The sequence below is a fragment of the Ceratotherium simum genome, chromosome 27 (assembly GCF_057802395.1).
Source record: "Ceratotherium simum simum isolate JZ-2026a chromosome 27, ASM5780239v1, whole genome shotgun sequence".
NCBI lineage: Eukaryota > Metazoa > Chordata > Mammalia > Perissodactyla > Rhinocerotidae > Ceratotherium > Ceratotherium simum.
Genome location: NC_141926.1, coordinates 12,190,119 through 12,215,323, shown reverse-complemented (window position 1 = coordinate 12,215,323; position 25,205 = coordinate 12,190,119). Strand labels below are relative to the sequence as shown.

General features: G+C 37.3%; 1 protein-coding gene across 1 annotated transcript in view; it reads left to right on the top strand.

Annotated features, from left to right (window-relative positions):
* The window catches only part of ITSN1 (intersectin 1), a 207,935-nt gene that overhangs the window by 98,489 nt on the left and 84,241 nt on the right, over nt 1–25,205 (top strand). The window contains exons 10-16 of the mRNA XM_014786824.2: nt 1,738–1,875; nt 3,276–3,391; nt 6,720–6,982; nt 9,247–9,396; nt 9,486–9,626; nt 15,836–15,923; nt 16,062–16,201. Coding sequence (XP_014642310.1) covers nt 1,738–1,875; nt 3,276–3,391; nt 6,720–6,982; nt 9,247–9,396; nt 9,486–9,626; nt 15,836–15,923; nt 16,062–16,201 — 1,036 coding nt within the window. The remainder of the gene's footprint in view (nt 1–1,737; nt 1,876–3,275; nt 3,392–6,719; nt 6,983–9,246; nt 9,397–9,485; nt 9,627–15,835; nt 15,924–16,061; nt 16,202–25,205) is intronic.

The window sequence follows — 25,205 nt, the reverse complement described above, 5'->3', positions numbered from 1 at the left end:
AGTATTCTAGGGCCCTCTGAAATATAAACTTAAGATCTAATATTTATGGAGGTTGATTGGCAGTTTATTAGGTTGTTTTCATGACACTAGACTATATTGAAATGTTTATTTTAAGTTTCTCATTTATAACCTGCCCTCTGAAAAAAATACTTGAGACTTCTCCTACTAGAAGGTTATTATATTCTCCTTCTACACAATAAAAAGATATTTTAATTAAATATTTTCAACCATTGTAAATAGGCAAGTCAAGAGGCAAGTATGGGGGACAAAACAAATAAGAATTTCACCTGCCTTCTAATCGGATTTACCCAGGAGCGGCTAATGTCGGGGTGTGGAAGGGAAGAGAGGAGAAGGAGTGGCAGGCAGGGGTTTTCGTTTGTGGCTCTCTTCTCTTTAAGACTGAGAGGCTGGCATCTGGAAAAGGCCAAGCTCCAGGGACAGAAAAGAGATCATTGGTTGCCAGGGGCTGGGGGCAAAGGAAGGGGTTGACTATAAAGAGACATAGGGAATTTTGGGTGGTGATGAAACTGTTCTGTGTATTGTGGTGGTTACACAACTGCATATGTTTGTCAGAACTTGCAGAACTGTTCTCTAAAAAGGGTGAATGTTACTGTATGGAAAGTATACCTTTAAAAAAAAAGAGTTTGTGCCACTTGAGGAAATTTCAGATTTAAGAGGAGTTTCTTGATTTATGGCATCAGCAAAGCCAGTTTCCCAATGTAGCATCTGTCTTGTTGGCATTCTAGTGAACAGCTTTGTTGTCCTTCATCTTCTTTTGGCATCCAGAAGTTGTTAAGCAAAATCACATTGTTGGACTTGCTAGAAAAATCTGTTTACTCTAAATAGCTGCTAGGGCAAGTTGATTATGAAGAATGGTGGCAATTGAAACCTGAGATTACGGAGCAGAGAACACCTTGACTGAGCAGAGAACACCTTGACTCGGTGGCTCCAGGCCGTAAAGATCCACCCTTGTAGGCCTAGGTCAGGAGTTGGCCGACTAAGCCCAGTGAGCGGAATCTGGCCTGCACCTGTTTTTGCAAATGAAGTTTTATTGTAAAAACAACCACACCCATTCATTTATATCTTGTCTATGGCTGCTTTTCTGCTGCAATGGCAGAATTCAGTGTGATAAAGACTGTGTGTCCTGCAAAGCTTACATATTTATTGTCTGACCTGATAATTTGCCAAGCATAGTCTTTAAAGACACATAGGGGGCTGGCCCCTTGGCGTAGCGGTTAAGTGCGTGCGCTCCGCTGCTGGCGGCCCGGGTTCGGATCCCAGGCGCACACCGACCCACCACTTGTCAGGCCATGCTGTGACGGCGTCCCACATAAAGTGGAGGAAGATTGGCACGGATGTTAGCTCAGGACCAGTCTTCCTCAGCAAAAAGAGGAGGATTGGCATGGATATTAGCTCAGGGCTGACCTTCCTCAAAAAAAAAAAAAAAAAGACACATAGAATGTGTATATGATACATTTTAAATGTGCTTGCAAGATTTGAGAAGAGTATAATTATAATCATAGTTAACATTTGTTGAATGCTGACCACCATCGCAACTATATGGATTTTTTTATCTTTGCAACAGTAGTATGAAATAGGTACTATTTTTATAAACTGAGGCACAGAGAGTGTCACTTGGCCTAGAGTCTGAATAAGAAAACAGAACATTTAAATCGCTAATAGTAACAAGCAAGCATTTTCATAAAACTAGATTGCAATTAACTTTTTGTTGAATAGGAATCTTTCTGACATTGATCAAGATGGAAAACTCACAGCGGAAGAATTTATCCTGGCTATGCACCTAATTGATGTAGCTATGTCTGGCCAACCACTGCCACCCGTCCTGCCTCCAGAATACATTCCACCTTCCTTTAGGTAAGGAACATTTGGCTCTTATAAGAAATCATGTGCTAAGTATGTAAATTTCAAACTTGACTTTGTTAGCTATGTATCTTACAGTCACTTTTATTCCTGGCAAGTAAATGAAATATCTATGAATTCAAGAAAATCCTCTTATCTAGGTTCTGTGTTAATCTTGGGCCTATTCTGTTCTTTAAAGTGCTTATAGTATGTTAGTAAAACAATCAAGTAAAACATCAAAAGGTTGGTGATTTTTGTACCAATCTATATAGTTGAAGCTCACCAAAAATTTTAACAGTTAAACAGTATGAACACAGACATAGAAAATAAAGCAAGGAGATTCTGCCTGTGAATTCTGTACATTGGAGAGGTAACAAAATGCTGAAATGTCAAAATTATAATCAGGAAGATAAGTAAAGAAAATTATTCTAGACTGGAACACAGTCTCAGTGGAGATGTCGAGAGGGTAGACCAAGGTCCAGCTGGGAGAAGTATGCAGTGATTGGTGTCTCCCACGTATACACACTCATGCACACACCTCCTCCCAGACAGCTGTGTCTCAAGGCTTTAGCTTGAAAGACAAATAGGAGATATTACAAGCGCAAAGAAGAGCAAAAGAAACACAGGTAAAAATTTCTGTCCTAGTTCCTCAGACGTTAGGAAAGAGTAGGGGAAAAATCCCCATAAAAGTAAGAGAAATGGAGCCGTCACTGTCAGTGCAGGCGCGGGACAGGAGCAAGCTGAGAAAGCCGAGACTGTGTGGCAGGGAACCCAGAGCTGGGCAGTTTGTCTGTGAGACCTCACAGCTGCAAGAATCACTACAAGAGACACTTAACACTGGAGGCTAATAAAGCATAGAAAAAAGATAGGTAGGTTGGTGTAAAAGAGCAAAGTTAATGATTTAAAGTGAAACTAATCAGTAAACTAAGTGATTTGCTTTAAGGACTGTAAAGTGTAGACATTTCGTGTCTTTAGGAAGTGGTAAAATGGAGAGACTTTGTAAAGGGAAAGGAGGATGCTCCCATTTAGCTGAGCTGCTGATCTTCCCTTGGAGGAATTTAATGATCCTTAAGAGAGTGATTGTAATAACAGAGAACACTTACTGTGTCCCAGGCAGTGTTCTAGCCATTTGAGGATTATTCACTAGTTCAGTCCTTTGGAATTGCCCTAATTTTGGTGGGGTTCTAACCATTTGAACAAGCTTGGCACTCAGAGTCTGATCATGTTCAAATATTCATTTTTTAAAAACTCTTTGTGTATAGAGAGGACCAAAACTTTATCTTTTTCTCACTACAAATGAAATTTGCTCCATGACATGGAATAATCTTTAAAAATTCTTTTCCATAATTTGCTCAATTCTACCAAGATAGCTTTACATGAATTCATTTCTTTTTTCTTTTTTTCCACAATTGCAGAAGAGTTAGATCTGGCAGTGGTATATCTGTGATAAGCTCAACATCGGTAGATCAGAGGTTACCAGAGGAACCAGTTTTAGAAGATGAACAGCAACAACTAGAAAAGAAATTACCTGGTAAGGCAGTTTTTATATTTGAGTTATATCATATTCGAGATTTTTCTATCTCTAAGGCAAAGATGGAGGTAAAAATAAATTTTGACATGTTTGCTGTGTTCCTTTAACTGACCTTAGTCAGAAAGGAGACACTTAAAATATGCTTTTGGATTTGGATATATGTGGAGAATTAAGAACATTATATACTTTGCTAATGCATAATGCACCCTTGTTTTAACTTTTAAATTGAAATCTGATTATTTACTACTAAACAAAAATTTTATAAATGTTATCTGTAAAATATTCAAAATTGATAAATGTTTTAAGGTGGTTGCTTAATACCACTAGTGCAGAAATATTATGTAAAATTGCCTACTGTTATTTCCTCATGTTGTTATAAGAGAATTGGAAACTCCTCAATTACAGGAAGCTATTTTAAATTTAATATGGACCTATTTTAAATAATGCTCATTTACAATGATAAATCCATCATACTATTAAAATATTCTAAAGTGGCTATGAATTATTAATGATAAGATAATTGATACTAAGGAACAAGTGAACTTTATCATAGAGTCTCTGTATGTTAAATACTTTGTCAGTGTCATTTTGCTGCATTTAAAGTGCTCAGTGGTTAATTGACCTGCTCAGGACGCCAGCTCTCCCAGTTTCCTCTTTAAACTGAATTGCTTTTTGTTCACTGATAGACTACTTATTGAAAATATTCTTTGTGCAAGGCTGTGTGTTGAGTACAGTGGAGAATCTAAATGTTAGTAATAAGTGGTCCATACCCTCTAGAAGGTTATAATATAATTGAGGATTTAACACATCCGTATAAACAATCACCAAAGCAGTGCGGAAGTGTGATAAATTCCTGAAGACCGTGTTATAGATGCAGAGCTTACTTATGGCTGGTTGGCATAGACTGGGGAAGAAACAAGGAATTAGATCTCTATGGAAGAGGTCACAGTTGAGTCGAGACTTGAAAATGAATAGGGTCATTACAAGAGAAAAGGAGGAACGTTTCGGGTTGATAATAATGGGAATGAAGTCTCAAAGGCAAATAAGGACAGAAATCCTTAGAATTTGGAATTTTCTTTTTCTGTTGGTAGTAAATATTCAAAATTCTGAACAGGAAGTGACATTATCAGAGTTCCTTGTTCATGCTATTCCTTCTTTCAACAGCCATTTATTATGTGCCTCCTGTGTAGCAGAAATAGGGCCAGATATTGGAATTAAAAAGATATATAGGGACTTTGTTTTTGCTTTTTTTTTTAATTGAGGTAAAATTCACATAACATAAAATTGATCCTTTTAAATTGTAAAGCTGTCTTAGTCAGCTTGGACTGCCATAATAAAATACCGTAGTCTGAGTGACTTAAACAACAGAAATTTGTTTCTCACAGTTCTGGAGACTAGGAAGTCTAAGATCAGGGTGCCATTCAATTCAGTTCTTGGTGAGGGCTCTCTTTCTGGCTTGCAGATGGCTGCCTTCTTGCTGTGTCCTCACATCGCCTTGATGTGTGCCCATGGAAAGAGAGAAGGATCTCTCTCTCTTCCTCTTCTTATTAGGCCACTAATCTCATCTTGAGGGCCCCACTTTCATGACCTTATCTTAACCCTAATTACAAAAGCCTCATCTCCAAATACCATCACAATGGGGGTTAGGGTCTGAACATATGACTTTGCGGGGGGATGGAGGGGACACACAGTCCATGACGGTGACATTTAGTACATTTACAGTGTTGTGCAACCATCACCTCTATCCAGTTTTGAAATGTTTTCGTCATCCCAAAAGAAAACTCCATATCCAGTCATTCTGCATTCTCCTTTCCCCCCAGCACCAGGCAACCACCAGTTTGCTTTCTGTCTCTTTGGATTTACCCGTTCTGTGTATTTCACATAAATGGTATTATACAATGGATGGCCTTTTTTGTCTGGCTTCTTTCACTTAGCATAATATTTTTGAGATTCATCCACATTGTAGCATGTATCATTACTTCATTCCTTTCTGTGGCTGAGGGGACTTTCAGGTTTAAGGTGGCAAAGTAAAAGAGGATGCTGCCCTCTCAGAAATCACTAAAGGAGCAAGAAGAAGAAGAAAACCAAAACATGCTCGCCACCTTTGATCTTTAATCCCTAACTACAGTGTGTGAGGAAAGTCTGTCTAAAGCAGTGAAGGCCAGACAGGAATGTGGGAAGAAGCCAAGAAAGGATGCTCACAGCTACAGATCTCAAGACAAAGTGTGAAATGACAGTTCTTGAAATAGATTGGGAACAATGGAATGACATGCTACACAGGCTGGCAGTAAGAACTTCCCTTAACTGGGTTGGTTCCAAGGAGAAGCATGTGAGGCAAACGCAAAATTGAATAGACACTGCTGAAAACATAGTAAGGGACATGGAGGATTAAAAAAAAAAAGTAAAATAAAATGGTTGTAAACAAAATGTTAGCAAGGATTAGAGAAAAAATGATTGATCTGGGAAATATGTCTAAAATTCATAATTGGTGTTCTCAAAGAAATAAACTGAACAATGGATTAGAAAAAATTATTTGCTGAATGTGATCTACTTAATGATTAGAGCACAGTTTGTTCTTCAGTGTGAAACACAGGATACTCACCTTCTTACCTCTGCTTTCAGAAATTATCTTTTCGGGGCCAGCCCCGTGGTGTAGTGGTTAAGTTCTGCGTGCTCCACTTTGGCGACCTGGGTTCGTGGGTTTGGATCCCAGGCGTGGATGTACACCACTTGTCACCGTGCTGTGGCAGTGACCCATGTGCAAAAAATAGAGGAAGATCAGCACAGATGTTAGCTCAGGGCTAATCTTCCTCAAGCAAAAAAAGAAAAAGATTGGCAACAGATGTTAGCTCAAGGCTAATCTTCCTCAGCGAAAAAAGAAATTCTCTTTTTTGTTGGAATAGTAGACACATCAGCACAGTTATAAGCTAAAGGGAGAGAGGTAGAGAGAGAGATTCATGGTACGGAAGAGATAGGGACTCAAGTGCTGAATCAAGGTCATGGAGAAGGGAAAGGAGAGAGTATCAGGGAAGGAAAGGAGATTGGTGATGATGCAGAACTGCTCTAGAAAGATTATTCTAGAAACTGTGTTTGGTGTTTTGAATACCATGATATGGCGCTCCTCCTGGAGGGGAGAGTATGTAAGCAAAGAGGTTAGATGAAGAGCATTTCATAGTGCTTATTAACAAGGGCACAGGCAAAGGAAGCTTAGGGAGTTCTGGGTTTGTGTTTATACTACGAATTTCCAATATGCCATTGAGTTTTTCCTTTGAAAATAGTATGTTGGAAATCATGACTTTGCATAATTGTTCTGTTTCTTATTTTAAAGTAACGTTTGAAGATAAGAAGCGTGAGAATTTTGAACGTGGCAACCTGGAACTGGAGAAACGCAGACAGGCTCTCTTGGAGCAGCAGCGCAAGGAGCAAGAGCGCTTGGCACAGCTGGAGCGGGCGGAGCAGGAAAGGAAGGAGCGGGAGCGCCAGGAACAGGAGCGCAAGAGACAGCTGGAGCTGGAGAAGCAACTGGAAAAGCAGCGGGAGCTGGAACGTCAGAGAGAGGAGGAGCGGAGGAAGGAAATCGAGAGACGAGAGGTACGCAGCGCTGTGGCAGCCCCACAGTTAGCTCACGTGCTCTCGCGCCACCCCTTGAGAATTATTCAAGTAATATATTAATGCAGTCCTTTTTTTCTCTTTACAATTTAGTAGTTTGAGTATATTCACAAAGTTGTGCAACCATCACCACTATCTAATTCCAGAACATTTTCATCACCCCGAAAAGAAACTCCATGCCCGTGACACAGTTACTCCCCATTCCCCCCGCCCCCTGCCCAGGCCCTAACAACCACTAATTTGCTTTCTGTCTCTATAGGTTTGTCAGTTCCAGACATTTCATATAAATGGAATTGTATGTTCTGTGGCCTTTTGTGTCTGGCTTTCACTTAGCGTAATGTCTTCAAGGTTCATCCAAGTTGTAGCATGAATCAATACTTTATTCCTTTTTATGGCTCAATAATATTCTATTACATGGGTATACCACATTTTGTTTATCCATTTATCAGATGATGGATATTTGGATTGTTTCTACTTTTTGGCTATTATGAATAATGTTGCTATGAACATTCATGCACAAGTTTTTCTTGTAACAAACCACTGTTATCAGTTAAGTATTTTTTCAGACTTTCTTCTCTGTATTTGTAGACATATGTAGTAATATAAAGGTTTATATGATGGAGAGGTTGGGGGTTTAGTGTAAATTTTTTTTAAACCACTGTAATGGTATCATACTAATTACATTGTTCTGTACTTTTTTTTTTTCACTTTAAAAAATATGTCAGGGAATCTTCACTATAGTTTATGGAAAGCTTCATAAATTTGGTACCATACCTGGATAGGGGCTAAGGCAATCTCTTGTCTGTCTTTCCAATTTTAGTATATTGCTGCTGAAGCAATACATGATTCTCTTGTGTGAATGAAATATATTTTAAAGATAAGGAATTTTTCTTTATTAAAAAAATAATATTTTGGTTTTGTCTCCTGGTGATTGCTTAGAAAGCTTCTAGCCACAGGCTGCCTTTTCTTCAGGCAGACACACACAGACACCAACAGGATTTTAATTCCCAGAATGGATAATCAAAAGATAGACAACCTTTCCTTTTTCAATTAAAAAAAAAAAGACATTTTAGAGTATTTATTCAGAATTATTTAATAGGCATTTACCATGTGGGAGGCATTGATGGTCCCTGGAGATATCATGGTGAATAGGTACTCCACCTGTTCTCCACGCCCTTACAGTGTGTAGCTGAAGGACAGTACATAAGAAGCAATTACAATAAAGAGTCCCAGGTACTCTTGACAGGCGCTTTCCCTGGCTGCCATCAGAGTCAGCTTTGAAGAGAGCTGACATTGCCAGAGATATTACAGAACCTTCTATGGTTAAAAAGGAAATGAATGATTAGGGAGATGGGGTCACAGACTTTTAAAACTTGAGATAAATAATAATTTCTCATTTAATGGAAGAAATAATAATTACTCATTTGATGGGAGAACTTTTTTTTTTTTTGCTTGAGGAAGATTCACCCTGAGCTGACATCTGTGCCAGTCTTCCTCTATTTTGTACGTGAGTCACCGCCACAGCATGGCCACCAATGAGTGGTGTAGGTCCATGCCTGGGAATTGAACCTGGGCTGCTGAAGTGGAGTACACCGAACTTGACCACCAGGCCACTGGGGCTAGCCCTGGAAGAAAGTTTTTTTTTTTTTTTTTTTGTTCTGGGGCTTTTGGTTTGATTTTTCTAGATTAAAGAAATTTTCCTTGAGCCAGCCCTGATGGCCTAGTGGTTAAAGTTCGGTGCTCACTGCTTCGGCAGCCCGGGTTCTCTTCCCAGTCGTGGAACCACACCACTCATCTGTCAGTTGCCACGCTCACATTGAAGTGGTGGCTCACATTGAAGAACTAGAAGGACTTACGACTAGGATATACAACCATGCACTGGGGCTTTGGGGAGGAAAAAAAAGAAATTTTCCTTGTTCTTTTGAGTTAGTAAATAAGGAAGAGCAATGTTATTTAGCACATAAGCATTCTTGAAGGCATAAAGAATTAAATTGCAATGGTGAAGGGATCCTGTCCTCATCTCATGTAAATATAATAGCTTTTCTAAATATTCTCTTTTTTCCCATAGATGGAATACTGTATTTGTATAAAATTCTTCTGCTTTTCTGTAATATAATTGCTTATAATATTGCTTAATAATATTTCATCCCTAAAAGAAAAGACTCACTATATGTTACATTTGTTAAGAGACATTATATAGTGTTAAGAACTGAAAAATGAATAAATCATCTGTTTGTATGTCACAGGCTGCAAAACGAGAACTTGAAAGGCAGCAACAGCTTGAGTGGGAACGGAATCGAAGGCAAGAACTACTAAATCGAAGAAACAAAGAACAAGAGGACATAGTTGTACTGAAAGCAAAGAAAAAGACTTTGGAATTTGAATTAGAAGCTCTAGTGAGTAAAGTTTGATTATGCTTTGGGAATATACTAACACTGAGTCATTAAAAACGCTAATAATTCTTATTATTTTTCATTTGTTAAAGAATGATAAAAAACATCAACTAGAAGGAAAACTTCAAGATATCAGATGTCGATTGACCACCCAAAGGCAAGAAATTGAGAGTACCAACAAATCCAGAGAGTTGAGAATTGCTGAAATCACCCATCTACAGCAACAATTACAGGTGAGAAAATACGTCCCTTAAAAGCTTTTAGGCTTATGTGCTTGTTCTCTAATTCATTTCATTCATTTATTCGTTCAACAAGCATCTTCCATGGACTAAGCACTGGGAAGTCAGGATGAAGTAGAAAGGTCCTTGCCTGAAAAGTAGGCTGTGAAGTAAACAAACTCAACACGTGTTTGCTGAGCACTGCTGCACGCAGGCAAGGCGCTCTGGTGGGCACTGAGGATCCAACAGTGAACAACAGAGACAAGAACCCCACCTTCATGGAGCTTACCATCTATTTGCAGGGCAGATAGACACTAGCAGAATAAATGAAGTATGTGCTCTAGTAGATGATGAAAAGTGCTCTGGAGAGTGAGTAGGGAAGAGAGAGAGAGTCCTGGCAGTCGAGAAGGCTGTGATTTTAAACAAGGTGGTCGGGACAGTCCTTTCTGTGAGGGTGCTGTTTGAGCAAAGACTTGAAAGAGAGAAGCGGCTAAGCCGTGTGGCTATCTGGCTGAGCAAGCTCTAGGTAGGGACCAGCAGTACAAAAGTCCTGAGGCTGTAGCCGGTCTCTGGGAGGCTGGTTACAGCAAGGAGACCACTGTGGTTGGAGCAGGTGGGGTCTGGATCACGTAGAACCTGTAGTCCACTCATGGGATGTTGGCTTTACTGTGATAACCACCATAAAGAAGTGCAATTAATTATTTTAGGGGCAGTATGAGAGATATGTGGAGAGAATAGTTGAGGACTCAGTAGGGTACTATAAGCAATTCTCCTTTCATTTTGTTACCTAACCAAAGTTGGCCACCAAGTTGTTATAGTATCACCTGGTTTGGTTTCAGTTGTTGAGCTGAGGGGGCATTAAATTCACGTAGATATTGTTCTGCATGTCATCATAAAAGATGATCATTTTTGAACTTTGTGACTTTTATCCCAGCTTCTTTCTCTCCGCATGATGACTTGGAGATTTATTCATATTGTTGAGTGAAGAATCAGTAGTTGGTTCCTTTTCATCACTGAGTAGATTTTCCTTATTTATCCATTCACCTGTTGATTGACATTTAGGTTCCTTCCAGTTTGGGACTTAACGAAGAAAACTGCCATGAGCATTTATTTACAAGTCTTTTTGTGGAAATATGTGGGTTTTTTTGGTCCTGAGTTAACGTCTGTTGCCAGTCTTTCCTCTTTTTGCTGAGGAAGATTGGCCCTGAGCTAACATCCATGCCCATTCTCCTCTATTTTGTACGTGGGATGCCGCCACAGCATAGCTTTATGAGCGGTGCATAGGTCCGCGCCAGGGATCTGAACCTGTGAACCCTGGGCTACTGAAGCGGAGTGCGCGATCTTACCCACTATGCCACGGGCTGGCCCCAGAAAAATGTTTTATTTCTCTTGGTTAAAATACAGTGGAGTTACTGTGTCATATAAATATATGCTTAACCCTTTAGGAAGCTATCAAACTGTTTCCAAAGTGGGTGTACCATTTTACATTCTCACCAGCAGTGTATGACTGCTTCCATTGTTCCTTATCCTTGCCAACACTTGGTATTATCATTATTTTTAATTTTAACATTTCTAGTGGGTGTGTAACGGTATCTCATGAGGCTTTAATTTGCATTTCCCTGAAGACTAATGATGTTGGGCATCACTTCATATGTGTATTGGCATCTATCTTTTTGTGTGTGTCTTTTGTAAACGGATCTTCTCCTGTTTTTTATCGGGTTGTTTATCTTATTATGGAATTGTAGGAGTTCTTTATATGTTCTTGTAACAAGTCCTTTGTCAGATGTATGTTTTGCAGATGTTTTCACCCAATCTGTGGCTTGCCTTTTCATTTTTGTAATGGTGTTTTTTAAAGGACAGAAGTTTTAAATTTTGATGAAGTTCATTATATTAATTTTTTCTTAATTTTCATGCTTTTTGTGTTTTATCTGAGAAATCTTTGACTATCCCAAGGTTGCAGATATTTTTCTCTTATGTTTTCTTCCAGGAGTTTTGTAGTTTTATCTTATATGTTTAGGTCTATGATCCATTTCAAATTGATTTTTACATAAGCGTAAGGTAAGAGTAAGGTTCATTTTTTTTTTCATACCAATACCCAGTTGTTCTAGCAAAATTTATGGAAAATACTGCCCTTTTCCCCGTTAAATTACCTTGGTAGCTTGTTGAAAATCAATTGACCATATTCGTGAAAGTCTTTTCTAGACTCTATTTTGTTGCATTGATCTATGTCTGTATTTTTCGTTTTCAAATTATGTTGGCTATTTTAGGTCCTTTACATTTCCACGTAAGTTTTAGAATCAGCTTGTCAGTTTTTGCAAAAATACTTAGAATTTCAATTGGAATTCCATTGAATTTATAGATTGATTTGGGAAGAATTGACATCTTAACGATATTGTCTTATGGCATCTCTCTCAATTTCATTTGGATTTTTGTATTATAAATTTCTTGCAGCAATGTTTTGTAGTTTTCAGTGTACAAGTCTTGTACATATTTTGTAAAGTTTATCCCTAAGTATTTTGTGGCTTTTGATACTATTGTATATTGCAGATTTTAATTTCAATATCCAATTGTTTGATGCCAGTATATAGAAATAGAATACATTTTTATATATTGGCCTTATATCTGTGATATTGCTTAATTCATTTATTAGTTCTAATAGCTTTTTAATAGTTCCTTAGAGTTTCTGTGTACATAAACCTATTGTCTATGAATAAAGACAGCTTTGTTTCTTACTTTCCAATCTATGTACCTTTTATTTCTTTTTTTGTCTTAACTGAGTGGATCACAGCCTCCAGTACTATGTCGAATAAACGTGGTGAGAGTCTTCTTCTTGTTTTTAGGGGGAAAGCATTCAATTTCTTACCATTAAGTATGGTGTTAACTGTAGGGTTTTTTGTAGGTGCCCTTTATCAGACTGAGGGAATTCGCTTTTATTCATTGTTTGCTGAGAGTTTTTTATCATGAACGGGTGTGGAATTGGGTCATATTTTTTTTTCCTGCATCTATTGAGATGTTTACATGTTTTTTCTCCTTTATTTTGTTAATATGGCGATTTATGTTGATTGAAATTTGCATGTTAAACCAACTTTTCATTGCTGGAATAAACCACACTTGGTCATGGTGTATTATTGTTTAAAAAATATTTTACTAGATTCAATTTGCTACTGTTAAGGATCTTTTCATTTCAGTTCATGAGGGATATTAGTTTATCATTTTCTCATAATGTCCTTGTCTAGTTTTAGTATCAGGGTAATAAATGAGAAAATAAATTGGACAGTATTCTTTCCTCCTCTATTTTCTAAAAATATTTGTGTTGAAACGGTATTTCTTCTGTAAATTTTTGGTGGCATTCACCAAAAATTGAAACCTTTGGGGCCTGGAGCTTTCTCAGTGGGAGGACTTGTAATTGCAAAACTCATTCCATAGATATATAGGGCTATTCAGATTTTCTGTTTCTTCTTGAGTTTGTTTTGATAATTTGTATCTTTCAATGAATTTGTCCATTTCATCCAAGTTATCAAATTTATTTGTGTAAGTTGTTTAGAATGTTCTCTTATTATTCTTTGCAAGTCAGTAGTATCTGTAGTGATGTCGCTTCTTTCATTGCTAATATGGGAAATTGGTATCTTCTCTTTCCCCCTCTGACTCCTACTTCCTCCTCTCCTCCCCCCTCCTCCTCCTCTTTCTCCTCTCCCTTATCCTCATTCTTTTCTCCATCAATCTAGCTAGAAGTTTATTGATTTTATTGATTTTTTTTTTTTTTTTTAAAAGCTCTTGGTTTTATTGATTTTTCTCTATGGTATGTCTGTTTTCTATTTCATTTACTTAGGCTCTTTATTATTTCTTTCCATCTACTTATTTTGGATTTAATTTGCTTTTGTCGAGCTTCATAAGGAGGAAGCTTAGCTTATTGAATTTGGACCTTTGCTCGTTTCTGATATAAACATTTTAAGCTATGAATTTCCTTCTAAGCATTGTCATAACCATATTACACAGATTTTTTTCATGTTGTGTTTTCATATTTATTTAATTCAAAATATTTTTTGATTTCCTTTGTCATTTCTTCTTTGAGGGTTTTTTAGAATTATGCTGTTTAGTTTCTGAATATTTAGATTTTTTTTCCAGATAGCTTACTGATTTCTGATTTATTTATGTTATGATCTGTGAGCATATTATGTATGATTTCAATTCTTTTTAATCCTTTTAAGTTTATTGAGATTTATTTTATGGCTCAGTGTATGATCTGTCTTGGTGAATATTCCACGTGCACCTGTAAAGAAGGTGTACTCTTTTGTAGTTGGGTGGAGTGTCATAAATGGGAGTCAGATCAAGTTGATTCAGAGTGTTGTTCACATCTTCTGTGTCCTTACTGATTTTGTGAATTCTTTCAGCTGCTGAGAGAGGAGTGTTCCAATCTCAATCATTGTAAATTTGCCTATTTTCCTTTTGGTTTGTCAGTTGTTGTTTCATGTACTTTTAAGTCCTAATCAAATTCTAAATCAAGTTTAAGTCCTAAGTCAAAGTCTTATTTAAGATAATAGGATATGACATATAGTGTAAATAATATCAGAAGTTCACTGCTAGAAATTATTTGAAATATTAAAAAATGCATACACCTTTTTAAAGTATATTCTTCTATATGGTAACTGTTTTTATATGTCTTTCATTAACTATTTATGCAAAGTTTCATAAAGTATTCCCTTAGAAAATTAGGAGTGAAGGCCATGTGTCTATGATCTCACTGAATGCTCTGTGACCAAACTCATTTTTATTATTTAAGATTGACACTTAGTATGTCCCGTTACTGATAACAAAATACAAATCAGCATTCCTGAAAAAGTACTGAAGTGAAAACTAATACACTGTCTGAAGAAACTCAGATATGTAGTAGGCAATGAGAGATTGGTTCCCCGCCTTACTGGAATTAGCAGATAACTTGTTGTGCGATAAGTCAGGTAGCCCTTCATATTGGTCTGACGTATTTTAGAAACTTGGGTTGGCATTTAAAAGCAATGATAGTGATCTGAGCCAGGCTTCATCTTGATACTCCATTGTTTGTCTGGGTTCAGGAAAGAAGCTTTGGGATTGCGTTACGGGGCCTTGCCTTAATTTAGGGAGGAGACTAAGAAAAGCTCCATTGGCTGTGCTTTGTGGGAAAACAATCCGATTCCTGTATTCTGTTTTGTCCAGATTTGGGCGGGCTAGGGGGGTGGATTATTCATGTGAGAAGATGCTTCCAAATCCTCTCTGTTGAGCTGAATCTCTCTACTATCAGACATATAGAGCACAAAGATTTACTACACACCAGCCAGTGTGTCTAAAGACGGTAGTTCCAAGAGAGAATGATTCTTAGCCTCTGGTGAAAAATTTTAAGTAAGGCATTTTTATTTTTTCAAACCAAAAGTCAATACATAGAGTTTTTTTCTTTTTTAATCAAGGCAAAAATGAAAGTCAAGTAATCCTTATTATTTGCTGAGAAGGCTGTCATTTGACTGAAATGTAGAAACTATATGGAATCATTTCAGCTGAACTTAAGCAAATACAGTGCTTGACAAGTCACCCTTGAAAACTCCCAATAGCTTTGTACAGTGTGGTTTAGATTTTGTCTTATGTCAGTTAAAAACTAGTTGGTTCAAGACTTTTGTGTACCTGTTTAAGATTGTAGCTCCCTGCTGAGTGGTGGAAAAACATACACGACAGCTAAGATTCTAGTTGTTAAAAATCCCTTTTTGTTTCTGTTTCCAACTTCAGGTGTTTGGTCAACCTCAGTTCAGCCCTATAAAGTGTCAAAGTTCAGAATTGAATAGTTCCTATTTAAACACCTGAGTCACATTACAAACAGCAAGGTCACTGCATTTACATTTTGACCCAGTGCCATTGAGAGATCATTATTTTCAGTTTTCTCTGCTGAGCTGTACTTAAAGTACATTTTTTTAAGGCTTATAAATAGGCAGTAAGTCAACAAAAATTTAAGAAATATCGAGGGAGCTATAACTGTCTTAACTCTATTTCAGTGAAAAGCATTTGGCAAACAGTGATTTCTTGGCAAGTAAGCAGGAACCGCCCTGACTAGCAATTAAATGCAGTTTCACCATAGAGGATTTGGGATGATATCCGAAGAGTCTGTGAGGGACGAGAAAACTGACTGATGTCTGCCTGGGCGTCGGATCTACACGTGGTGGTTTTCCCCGTCATTCATTGTTGTGTTCCTCCTTCTCTCCTAGGAGTCTCAGCAAATGCTCGGAAGACTTATTCCAGAAAAACAGATTCTCAATGACCAATTAAAACAAGTTCAGCAAAACAGTTTGCACAGTAGGTGTTTTTATTTTTAAAGTTGTCCTTTTCCTTTTTTCCTGGCAAGAATTTCCTTAAGTGAAATAAGAACCTTCAAACCCATTTTTCCTCACTGCCAGTTTGTTTTTCTTATGTTGCAATGTTTTTCTAAAATAGGAGATTCACTTCTTACACTGAAAAGAGCCTTAGAAGCAAAAGAACTGGCTCGGCAGCAGCTACGAGACCAACTGGATGAGGTTGAGAAGGAAACTAGATCAAAACTACAGGAGATTGATATTTTCAATAATCAGCTGAAGGTAACTATTCTGTGTGTTCCTACATGTATGTCCTACCTTTAATTTTTCTAACTGGCCAGATGATTAGTTGATATTTAATCCCAGGCAGAAAAATTTATTATGCTGGTTTGTCAGCCTTCGTGAAAGCCTTCACATGTATAGATGAAACTATATAATCTAAATTGCATTTTTCTCCTTTTAAATGTAAAAATGAATTTGGCATCTAGAAATTAGGGCTGAGTGAGTGGCCCCAACATGACATCTATCTTTAACCTGAATTACATTTTTACGCATCTCCATCCTTTTCTCTGTTGAGATAACTACGTCAAGTTGAATTCCAAAAGCTAGGCTCCAAAAGCTTCATCTTTCTTATGGTCTTTGAAGACTAGTAAAAAAGGAACTGTTTTCTCTTTTAATACTAAGAATTTTTCTGCCACTTCTTGCCTTCAAGATTGTCCTTGAATGTAGGTCTTTGTTACCTCATGTTTTAAAATTTTATTGTTTAATGGAGTAACTGCCTTTGTCTCTGTGGCAGAAGTGTGGTGTGTGGTTTTGTCACATTTACATGGTAAAATTCAGGAAAATGCCGAAGCCCTTAGGGAATATACAAGTGGTTATCACAGCCTCTTTCTGATTTGGTGATTTTGAGTTAACTTTACAACTTTAGCATCTTAAGAATGTTAACTCTTTACCTTATAATAAAACCAGAATGCAAACAATTCATTTCCTATCAACAATGATCCTATACTTTAGATTTAAGTAGATATTGGCGTTCTTATGAGTTATGTTCTTATAAGAAATTGGATTTTACACTTTTTTTTTCAAATATTCATTTTGCTTTTCTAACTTAAAATCATTTATATGTGATTCTGGCTAATTTAGCTTTTGACGGTAGGAAAAAGTTAAACTCCTATTCTTTATTACTAAAAATAGAAAAAAATGAGAAAGCATATTTGAGATTTTTAGTTGACCTTTGAATTGAGAGTCTAGGCCAAACTATCTAGACATCTGAGTCTGAGGTATTTGTGCTGTTTTTTTCAGAGTTATAGGTAATGAACTTTTCTCGATTGTACAGTTCCAGGAAAGTGCTCTTAGGGGAAATATTTGAGCCAACTTAGTGTTTTTCTTCACTTTGCTTTCATGCTCACACAGAATGTGTGTGTGTGTGTGTGTGTGTGTGTACTGTGTATATGTTCTGTGTTTATGTAAATGAGTATATGTGAGATGTAAGTATTGGGAGTTCAGCTGTAAGTTCTCCATCTCTAGCATAAGCACAATAAAAATGCTCACGTTAGGGGCTGGCCTGGTGGCGTAACAGTTAAGTTCGTGTGCTCCATTTCGGCGGCCCGGGGTTCGTAGGTTTGGATCCCGGGTGCGGACCGATGTACCACTTGTCAAGCCATGCTGTGCTGGTGTCCCATGTAAAGTAGAGGACGATGGGCATGGATGTTAACCCAGGGCCAATCTTCCTCAGCAAAAAGAGGAGGATTGGCAACAATGTTAGCTCAGGGCTAGTCTTCCTCACAAAAAAAGCATGCTCACATTAACTCGCATTGTCACTTGTCACTATTTCAAGCAAAAAGAATGTGACACTGTTGTAAGCTTACAGTGCTTTGTAATAGTCTCTTGGAATAGAAACTGTTAAGTATTCGGGTATCTTCTGAACCCAGGCAATAGTCTAGATTTCTGCCCTAATCTTAAGATTCTTCTTATTAGAAATATGACTTCCAAAACCAGGTTCAGGGCTGGCCCCATGGCTTAGCGGTTAAGTGCACGCGCTCTGCTGCTGGCAGCCCGGGTTCGGATCCCCGGCGCCCACCGCTTCTCCGGCCATGCTGGGGCCGCGTCCCACATACAGCAACTGGAAGGATGTGCAGCTATGACATACAACTATCTTCTGGGGCTTTGGGGGGAAAATAAATAAATAAAATCTTTAAAAAAAAACAAAAACAAAACCAGGTTCACATTTTAGAAAATGATAGTCTAGTGCATGATTTTTGACAAATGTGTAGACAATTTATGGATTATTATGGCTGTTGGAATTGCTGTTGCCATTGCTAAAGAGAACACCGTTAAAATATGGTGTGAGCCACTTGTGCTGTGTTTAATTGACTAGTGCTGCCTTCAATATTAGTACGTTGCTTATACAAAGGCTAATTTTAGCCCTTTATTCCACTAGGCCTTTTTCCAAATATACATATTTTTAAATAAGAACATTTCTTTCTGTCTTCCTAATTTTCATTTTGGTTTCCCATTGCTAACTTTAAGTTAATAGGGAGAGTAAAAAAATCACAAGCCAGTAGAGTTCTGTTATTTAACAACTCATGTGGAGGACTTAGTGAATATGCTATGTTGCCTTACAGTTATTATTTCTGGTATTCCTCTCAAATGTAGTGAAACCGAAACAGAATCAGTTAAATTGAAGAACAAAAGATTTATAATTTGATAGAGGCAGGTTTAAGATTTAGTCTTTTGAGTATCTCCTGCCACTTTTCTTTGTTTTAGCCACATTGGAAAATATGAAGCTTTTTTTTTTTTTCACTTTAGAGCATGTGTTCATTAGCAACTATAATTTCTTGTGAGATGAGATAGACCAGGAGAGCCAGCTTTCTGACCCTTGGGTTTCTCGCATGCCTCTCTTTGATACGGCAGTGCCTTTGTAGCATCCACACTAATGATGCAAAAGTTGCTTCTACCTTGCTGGGAGTGAATCATTGGCAATTGTCCAGTTATTCCGCACGTCTAATCTGATGGTGTGAATTTACTATATCCTAAACCTCCTTCTCCCAAAAGGAAAGCAGCTGGAGAGTATAGAAAAGAAATTAGGACTTAGCAGTTTTATTTTATATTCATGTAGATTGTTCACCTAGAAAAAGAAAGTGTAATTCACTCATTATCGGCTAGTATGGTGACCCTGGAGAAGTACCTTATGGAGTGCAACATTTTAAAATTAGTTGACCAGAACATTAAACCTATATTCAATGGCTGGCTCCATAAATGAGGATTACATTTAGCAAAAGCCAATTCTCACTTTTCTTTGGTACAAAACTACTTGTAATAGGTCATTTGCTTATTTTGATGCACAAAGTGTCATGTCTAGTTCCTTAGGTATAAGGTCATGTAGGAAATCATAGCGCCCTGCTTTAGCCCAGATTCTGGGGTATAAGACAGTAATTGGGAAGTATAAATAATTTAGTTTCTTAAGAAAGAGTTCAGAGAATAGTTATGTTTTATCATTTTTTTCCTTGGTTTTTAAACATACAGTCTGATTTAGTCCTTTCTACCAGGTGTCTAGTTCAGATTCATTCTTCTTTTGAGGGTCTCTCCCTTTTTCTTCAGTTCAGGAAGAAATATACTCCTGTCTCCTCACCCAAAATCTGATAACCAATGATGTAAATTCTCAAGTCACTGATTAAAGAAGAAAAAAATTACTTCTGCAGTCAGGTTAACAGGTATTTGTTTCCTATAGGTAGCAACATGTTGAAAATACAAAGCATATTTACCATTATGGTCAAGTGTTGTTAACCGCCTCCAGGTTCAGGGCTGTGGAACATGAGGTCTCTAGAGTCTTGGACCTTTATATTTCTGTCTGATCTCAGAGAAATTGAGAGCTCATTCTTTCCTTTCAGAGAAGGCTATTTTTCCATGCATTTTAATAGACATTTACCTTATAGATGTGATATTTATATTCCAAAAATGATCCTAAGACATAAGTGTCTGCTTTTTCTAATTTATCACCCAAAACCAAGAATTTACTTGAGAAAGGAAACAAGAATCTTATTGCAGCAAATAAACTTTGCTTTTGTAAGTCTATAGAAAAGGGGAGAGATGATGGTGTCCTGAGATATTGAAGCTCTTGTGCTAGAAATTTCCCAGTTGGCAGCCTTTGTATTTATGCTGCCTTTTATATGAACGGTAAATTTTAGCTTTTTGATGATCAAATGAAATATTCAACCAGTGATTTAATCATAAATAATTGATTTTGTTAGGGATTATTGCTAGCATGAATTAAGACTACTTCAAGTAGTTTTAATTCAGTGGATCAAATTTGTTTACCATTGGGCTGGCCTGGTGGCTTAGCGGTTAAGTGCGCGTGCTCCGCTACTGGCGGCCTGGGTTCGGATTCCGGGTGCGCACCGACGCACCGCTTCTCCGGCCATGCTGAGGCTGCGTCCCACATACAGCAACTAGAAGGATGTGCAACTATGACATACAACTATCTACTTGGGACTTTGGGGAAGAAAAAAAGGAGGAGGATTGACAATAGATGTTAGCTCAGAGCCAGTCTTCCTCAGCAAAAAGAGGAGGATTAGCACAGATGTTAGCTCAGGGCTGATTTCCCTCACCAAAAAAAAAAAATTTGTTTACCATGATTTTCTGCTTTTAAAATGTATTCTATATGCAATAAATATTTTATCATTGCTAAGAAATCAATAGCCTTCTCATATTCATGTTCTAGAAACATCCATTTAAAAATTATCTGTGACTTTTTCTTTTTTACCTCATTTTATAGGAAAATCAAAACTCTCAACATTTTTTGAAGCATCTGTGTGCCTAAGGGGCACGTTGAGTCATTCTGATAACACACACAGTGCTTAGCTATAGGTATAAAATTACGGTTCTAACGTGTGACAAATGCCGTTACCGATAGGGACTTTTTAGACAGTAGCGCTTGACTTCACCTTGCCCTTGGCAATGTTAGTGTTACTGTAACAGTTTTCTGTGGCACTGACAGCCTAATGTTCCATATTTTAATGTCTTAACTATGATACAGAGCAGCAACATAAAGTATAGCTTATAGTTTTCAAGGCTCCATCGTATACCAAATAAGGAGAGTCCAATTTGCAAAGAGGCTATATGTTGTGTTTCATGTTGAAAAATTGAGTCCTTGTTGGTTCCTGTCTAGTCACTGTGTGCTGGACAAGTCCTAATGTGAATGGTGTTTACATTTGAGCATTTCTTTCTTCCAGTCAGTGGCAATGGAGGAGGCAGTGTGGCAGTGCCTGGCAGTTCTCCTGGGCTGCGTCATCCACTTAGACTTCTTTCTAAAGGTCTCCATGCCCTACTCAGGCAATGCACATCTTTCTCAGACTAAGAATGATGAACCATCTCCAGCTCTGTGCTTCAGTTTCCCCCATGCAGATGAGTGCTCAGTGTCTAAGATAGCATTTACCATGAAGTGCTAAGCCTTCTTTGTAAAAATTAATAATGATTAGTTATTATTAATGGTGGTGTATGAGTGAATCTTTCCTCTTGACAAAGTGTGTGTGTGTGTTGGTGGAAGCTCTGAATTACAAGCTGGATAAGCTACTGTATACTGTGGTCTTGTCTTGATAACAAGCATTATAGGTCATTGAATTTGCTGCTCGGCTGCAAAAATTTGAAAGACAACACTCAGTCATTATTTGGGTCTATATGCATATTTCCATCATATGAGAGAGAGTACTATAGTCAGTACGTTATTCCAAAAGTGGACAGTATTTTATTTCTTAGCAAAATTTGAGTATCTAGGACTAATTCAGAATTAAGAGTTAGATTCCATAATATACTGGGAAATCCAGGCTTCTTAAATTAGACACAAGAGGTTATTAGAAATATAAATTCTGCCCCTAATGATACCTGTCCTAAAAATTGCCCTTAGGAACTGAATTGTTGAAATGAGAATGCCAGTTATAGTAAATAAGGTTCTTGGCTTAACTAAGGCTTTTATGCTCTTGGTTTCAGACACTTGCTTTCATGGCAGGCCCATTCATTATGAAGGCAGTGAAAGGCAAAATGTTTAGCAACCAGGGGAAAAAAGACAAGAGCTGGAGAAAGAGCTGCAGAACAGAATGAGAAGTCAGGAAAAAAATGCATGCGAAGGGAAACAATGAAGGAAAGAAAAAGATCCAGAAAGAGGACATGCAGAGACAGCAAGAGAAATCAATGTGAATTCAAATAACAACGTTGCTTTCCCCTATCAGTAGAATGATGTTTGGCTGTTCCATGTTTTACTATCTTATTTTGTTCAAGATTAAATTTTATTTTTACTTGTATGACAATTTTGAAAAGACCTCTTCTGCACAGAAGTAATAAAATTCTCGAACTCTCACTCAATGTACTTGTGATTGTGGAAACTTTGCACAGATTCCTTTAATTTAGAAAAATAATTAGAACACTCCCAAGACTCAAAATAGTTGACAGATGTTGTGTATTAGATTCTATGCCATACCAGTAGGCTTGTTGGTTGGTAGGTTGAGATTTTTAGTTCCAGTGTGGGTTTTTCTTTTGAGGTTTTAAAAAATATTTAATTAGGGCCGGCCCTGTGGCTTGGTGGTTAAGTGCGCGCGCTGCGATGCTGGCGGCCCGGGTTCGGATCCCGGGTGCGCATCGAGGCACCACTTCTCCGTTCATCCTGAGGCGGAGTCCCACATACAGCAACTAGAAGGATGTGCAGCTACGACACACAACTGTCCACTGGGGCTTTGGGGGGAAAAAATAAAATAAATAAAATCTTTAAAAAAAATAAAAAATAAAAAAAAAATAAAAAATAAAAAATAAAAAATATTTAATCAAAGGTGATCTGGGAAAGGGAAAAAAGCAGAACTCAATCTTTTAAAAAAATGTTTTCTTTTTTTATTCTGTTGTTTAGCCAAACCCCTTGAGAACTTTATCCTTTAGAATGACATGCATTTAAAATAGTGGGATATTGATTATAAATAAAGCTGAGACATTTTGGGAAAATTGAGATTTTTAGGACAAAATGCAGTCAATTTTCTCTTTCTGATAATACAAGGATATCTACCAAAGCCTCTTGGGAGACATGGGAGGAGATTCTTAATTAGCTCTTTCTGTTGTGAAGGGGACAGGATTTTCTAGCTCTTCTCACCCTTCTGTCCACCCATCCCCTCACCCCCTCACATACATACACACATGCACATACACCCCCCTCCCCCCCCCAGTGCATTCCTCTTTGCTCTCCCGTAGCACTTACGATACATTGACTACAAACCAATTTGTGCCATGGGGAATTGGACTTACTATTTGGTTGCATATTGACTTCAGATTTCGAAGTAATATTTAAACATGTTTTTAAACATTAGTATACCCCTTCTCAGAATTAAAAAACCAATCAATATCTTTTTTATACTCTTCCCACTTTTAATACATCAAGAATTAACATTTTGTAATGTTGTGATAAATGGAATATCAATTTACCTTTATTTGGGTGCAATTTCTATGTTTTGAAATACTTAATTATTTTTCAGATTTTTCCACACAGGTATGAGTTCCCCTATCCTCATTGGGTTTGTTGATTGGCTTTCTTTAATAGCTTTTAGTTTGTTTCACAGCCATTTAATTGGGATAAGTCACTGTATTTTAAGACTCAAATTCTTTTTAAAAATTTTGATATTGTGTGCTACATAATATCCTTGAGTGAGAAATAATGTTTATTTATATAAAAGCACTTCTACTTTTGACTCTGTGGGTATTAAGTTTACCAAAACAAACACCTGAAATTTCTGATGCTGGTACCTAGATCAATTTCATATGAGGTCAATTTAATATTAACAGTGCGAAGATTATTACAAATATGAGATGTGTCCTTGTTTTGATTTATAGTATTGAGTTCATGAATTTCAAGTAATTAATCAAGGTATATGTCTTTTGTCTCTCTTTTCCAAGAGACAGCCTGAGGCAAAAACCAGAAGCAGGGTAGTCCTTCAAAAAAGTTACATGACCAAGGGGCCGGCCCGGGTGGCGCAAGCGGTTAAGTGCGCGTCCTCCGTTATGGCGGCCCCGGGTTCACAGGTTTGGATCCCAGGCGCGCGCAGACGCACCACTTGTCAAGCCATGCTGTGGTGGCACCCCATATAAAGTGGAGGAGGAGGGGCACGGATGTTAGCCCAGGGCCGTCTTCCTCAGCAAAAAGAGGAGGATTGGCAGATGTCAGCTCAGGGCTGGTCTTCCTCACAAAAAAAATAAAATAAAATAATGGTTCCTTTGGGAATCTAAAGTCATAAAAAAAAAAAAAAAAGTTACATGACCAAATTAGCAATAAATTTCCATTGACTGATAGTCTTTCATAGGCCCCCTTATGCAAAGTAATGTTCATGAGAAGGAATCTCATACATATTGTTCAGGTGGATACTTCTTTATACTTCAAGTAATATCACTTCACATAGTACATCTCTTTTTGAGTGCCTCTAAGACCAAATGAAGGAGAAAAAGTTTTTAAATCAAGTGATTCTATGCCTCTTGCTTAGCAAGAGAACAACTGTCTTTAGTGAACTTGGAAGTGAGCCATATTTCTTAGGGCAAAAAAGTTGGATGTTCTTGAGTATTCAATTTGTCAAGCATATTGCTTTTGAAATACTTTGGCTGTATGCCATAGGGTGTCCAAAGATGTTTTATGGTACAAATATCTTAATTCTTTAGGGGAAATAAGTGACTTTTCCTGCTTGGTTGAAGGAAGAAGTTAAAAGCAAGCTGATTTTCATTTATCTCAATTAATACAAGACAGAATCTTTATTTGCCAATCATTTTCTTATTGTGGTTCATAATCTGTGTTAGATCAAAGACCCCTTTGAGAATCAAATAAAAGCTGTGAGCCTTCTCTGCAAGAAAAATGCCCATATACCCCAGATTATTTGCAGTTTCATAGTGTTCACAGAGCCAAAGCTTATTCATGAACCCTGGGTAAGAAACTCTGCTATATCTTAGAATCCTGTAGATATTATTGGTGATAAAAATCTTATTATTTTAGTTTATATATACTGCACATTTTATAGGAGTTTTATTTTTCCCATATGTTTGTAACATATAGCTAAAACTTCTCAAATGCATGTTTAATTATTTCTTATTTATTAAGAAAGTAATTATACTTTATTAGGAGATAATATTAAATTATTGCACACTACTGTAATTTACTGTAAATTATTACTTGGTGTAAATGTATCATACCCTTGAATAGAACTCATAAAGAAAAATCCACAAAGTTTTACACTCAATACCATATTGCTAGATAGCCAGGCAATAAATATGC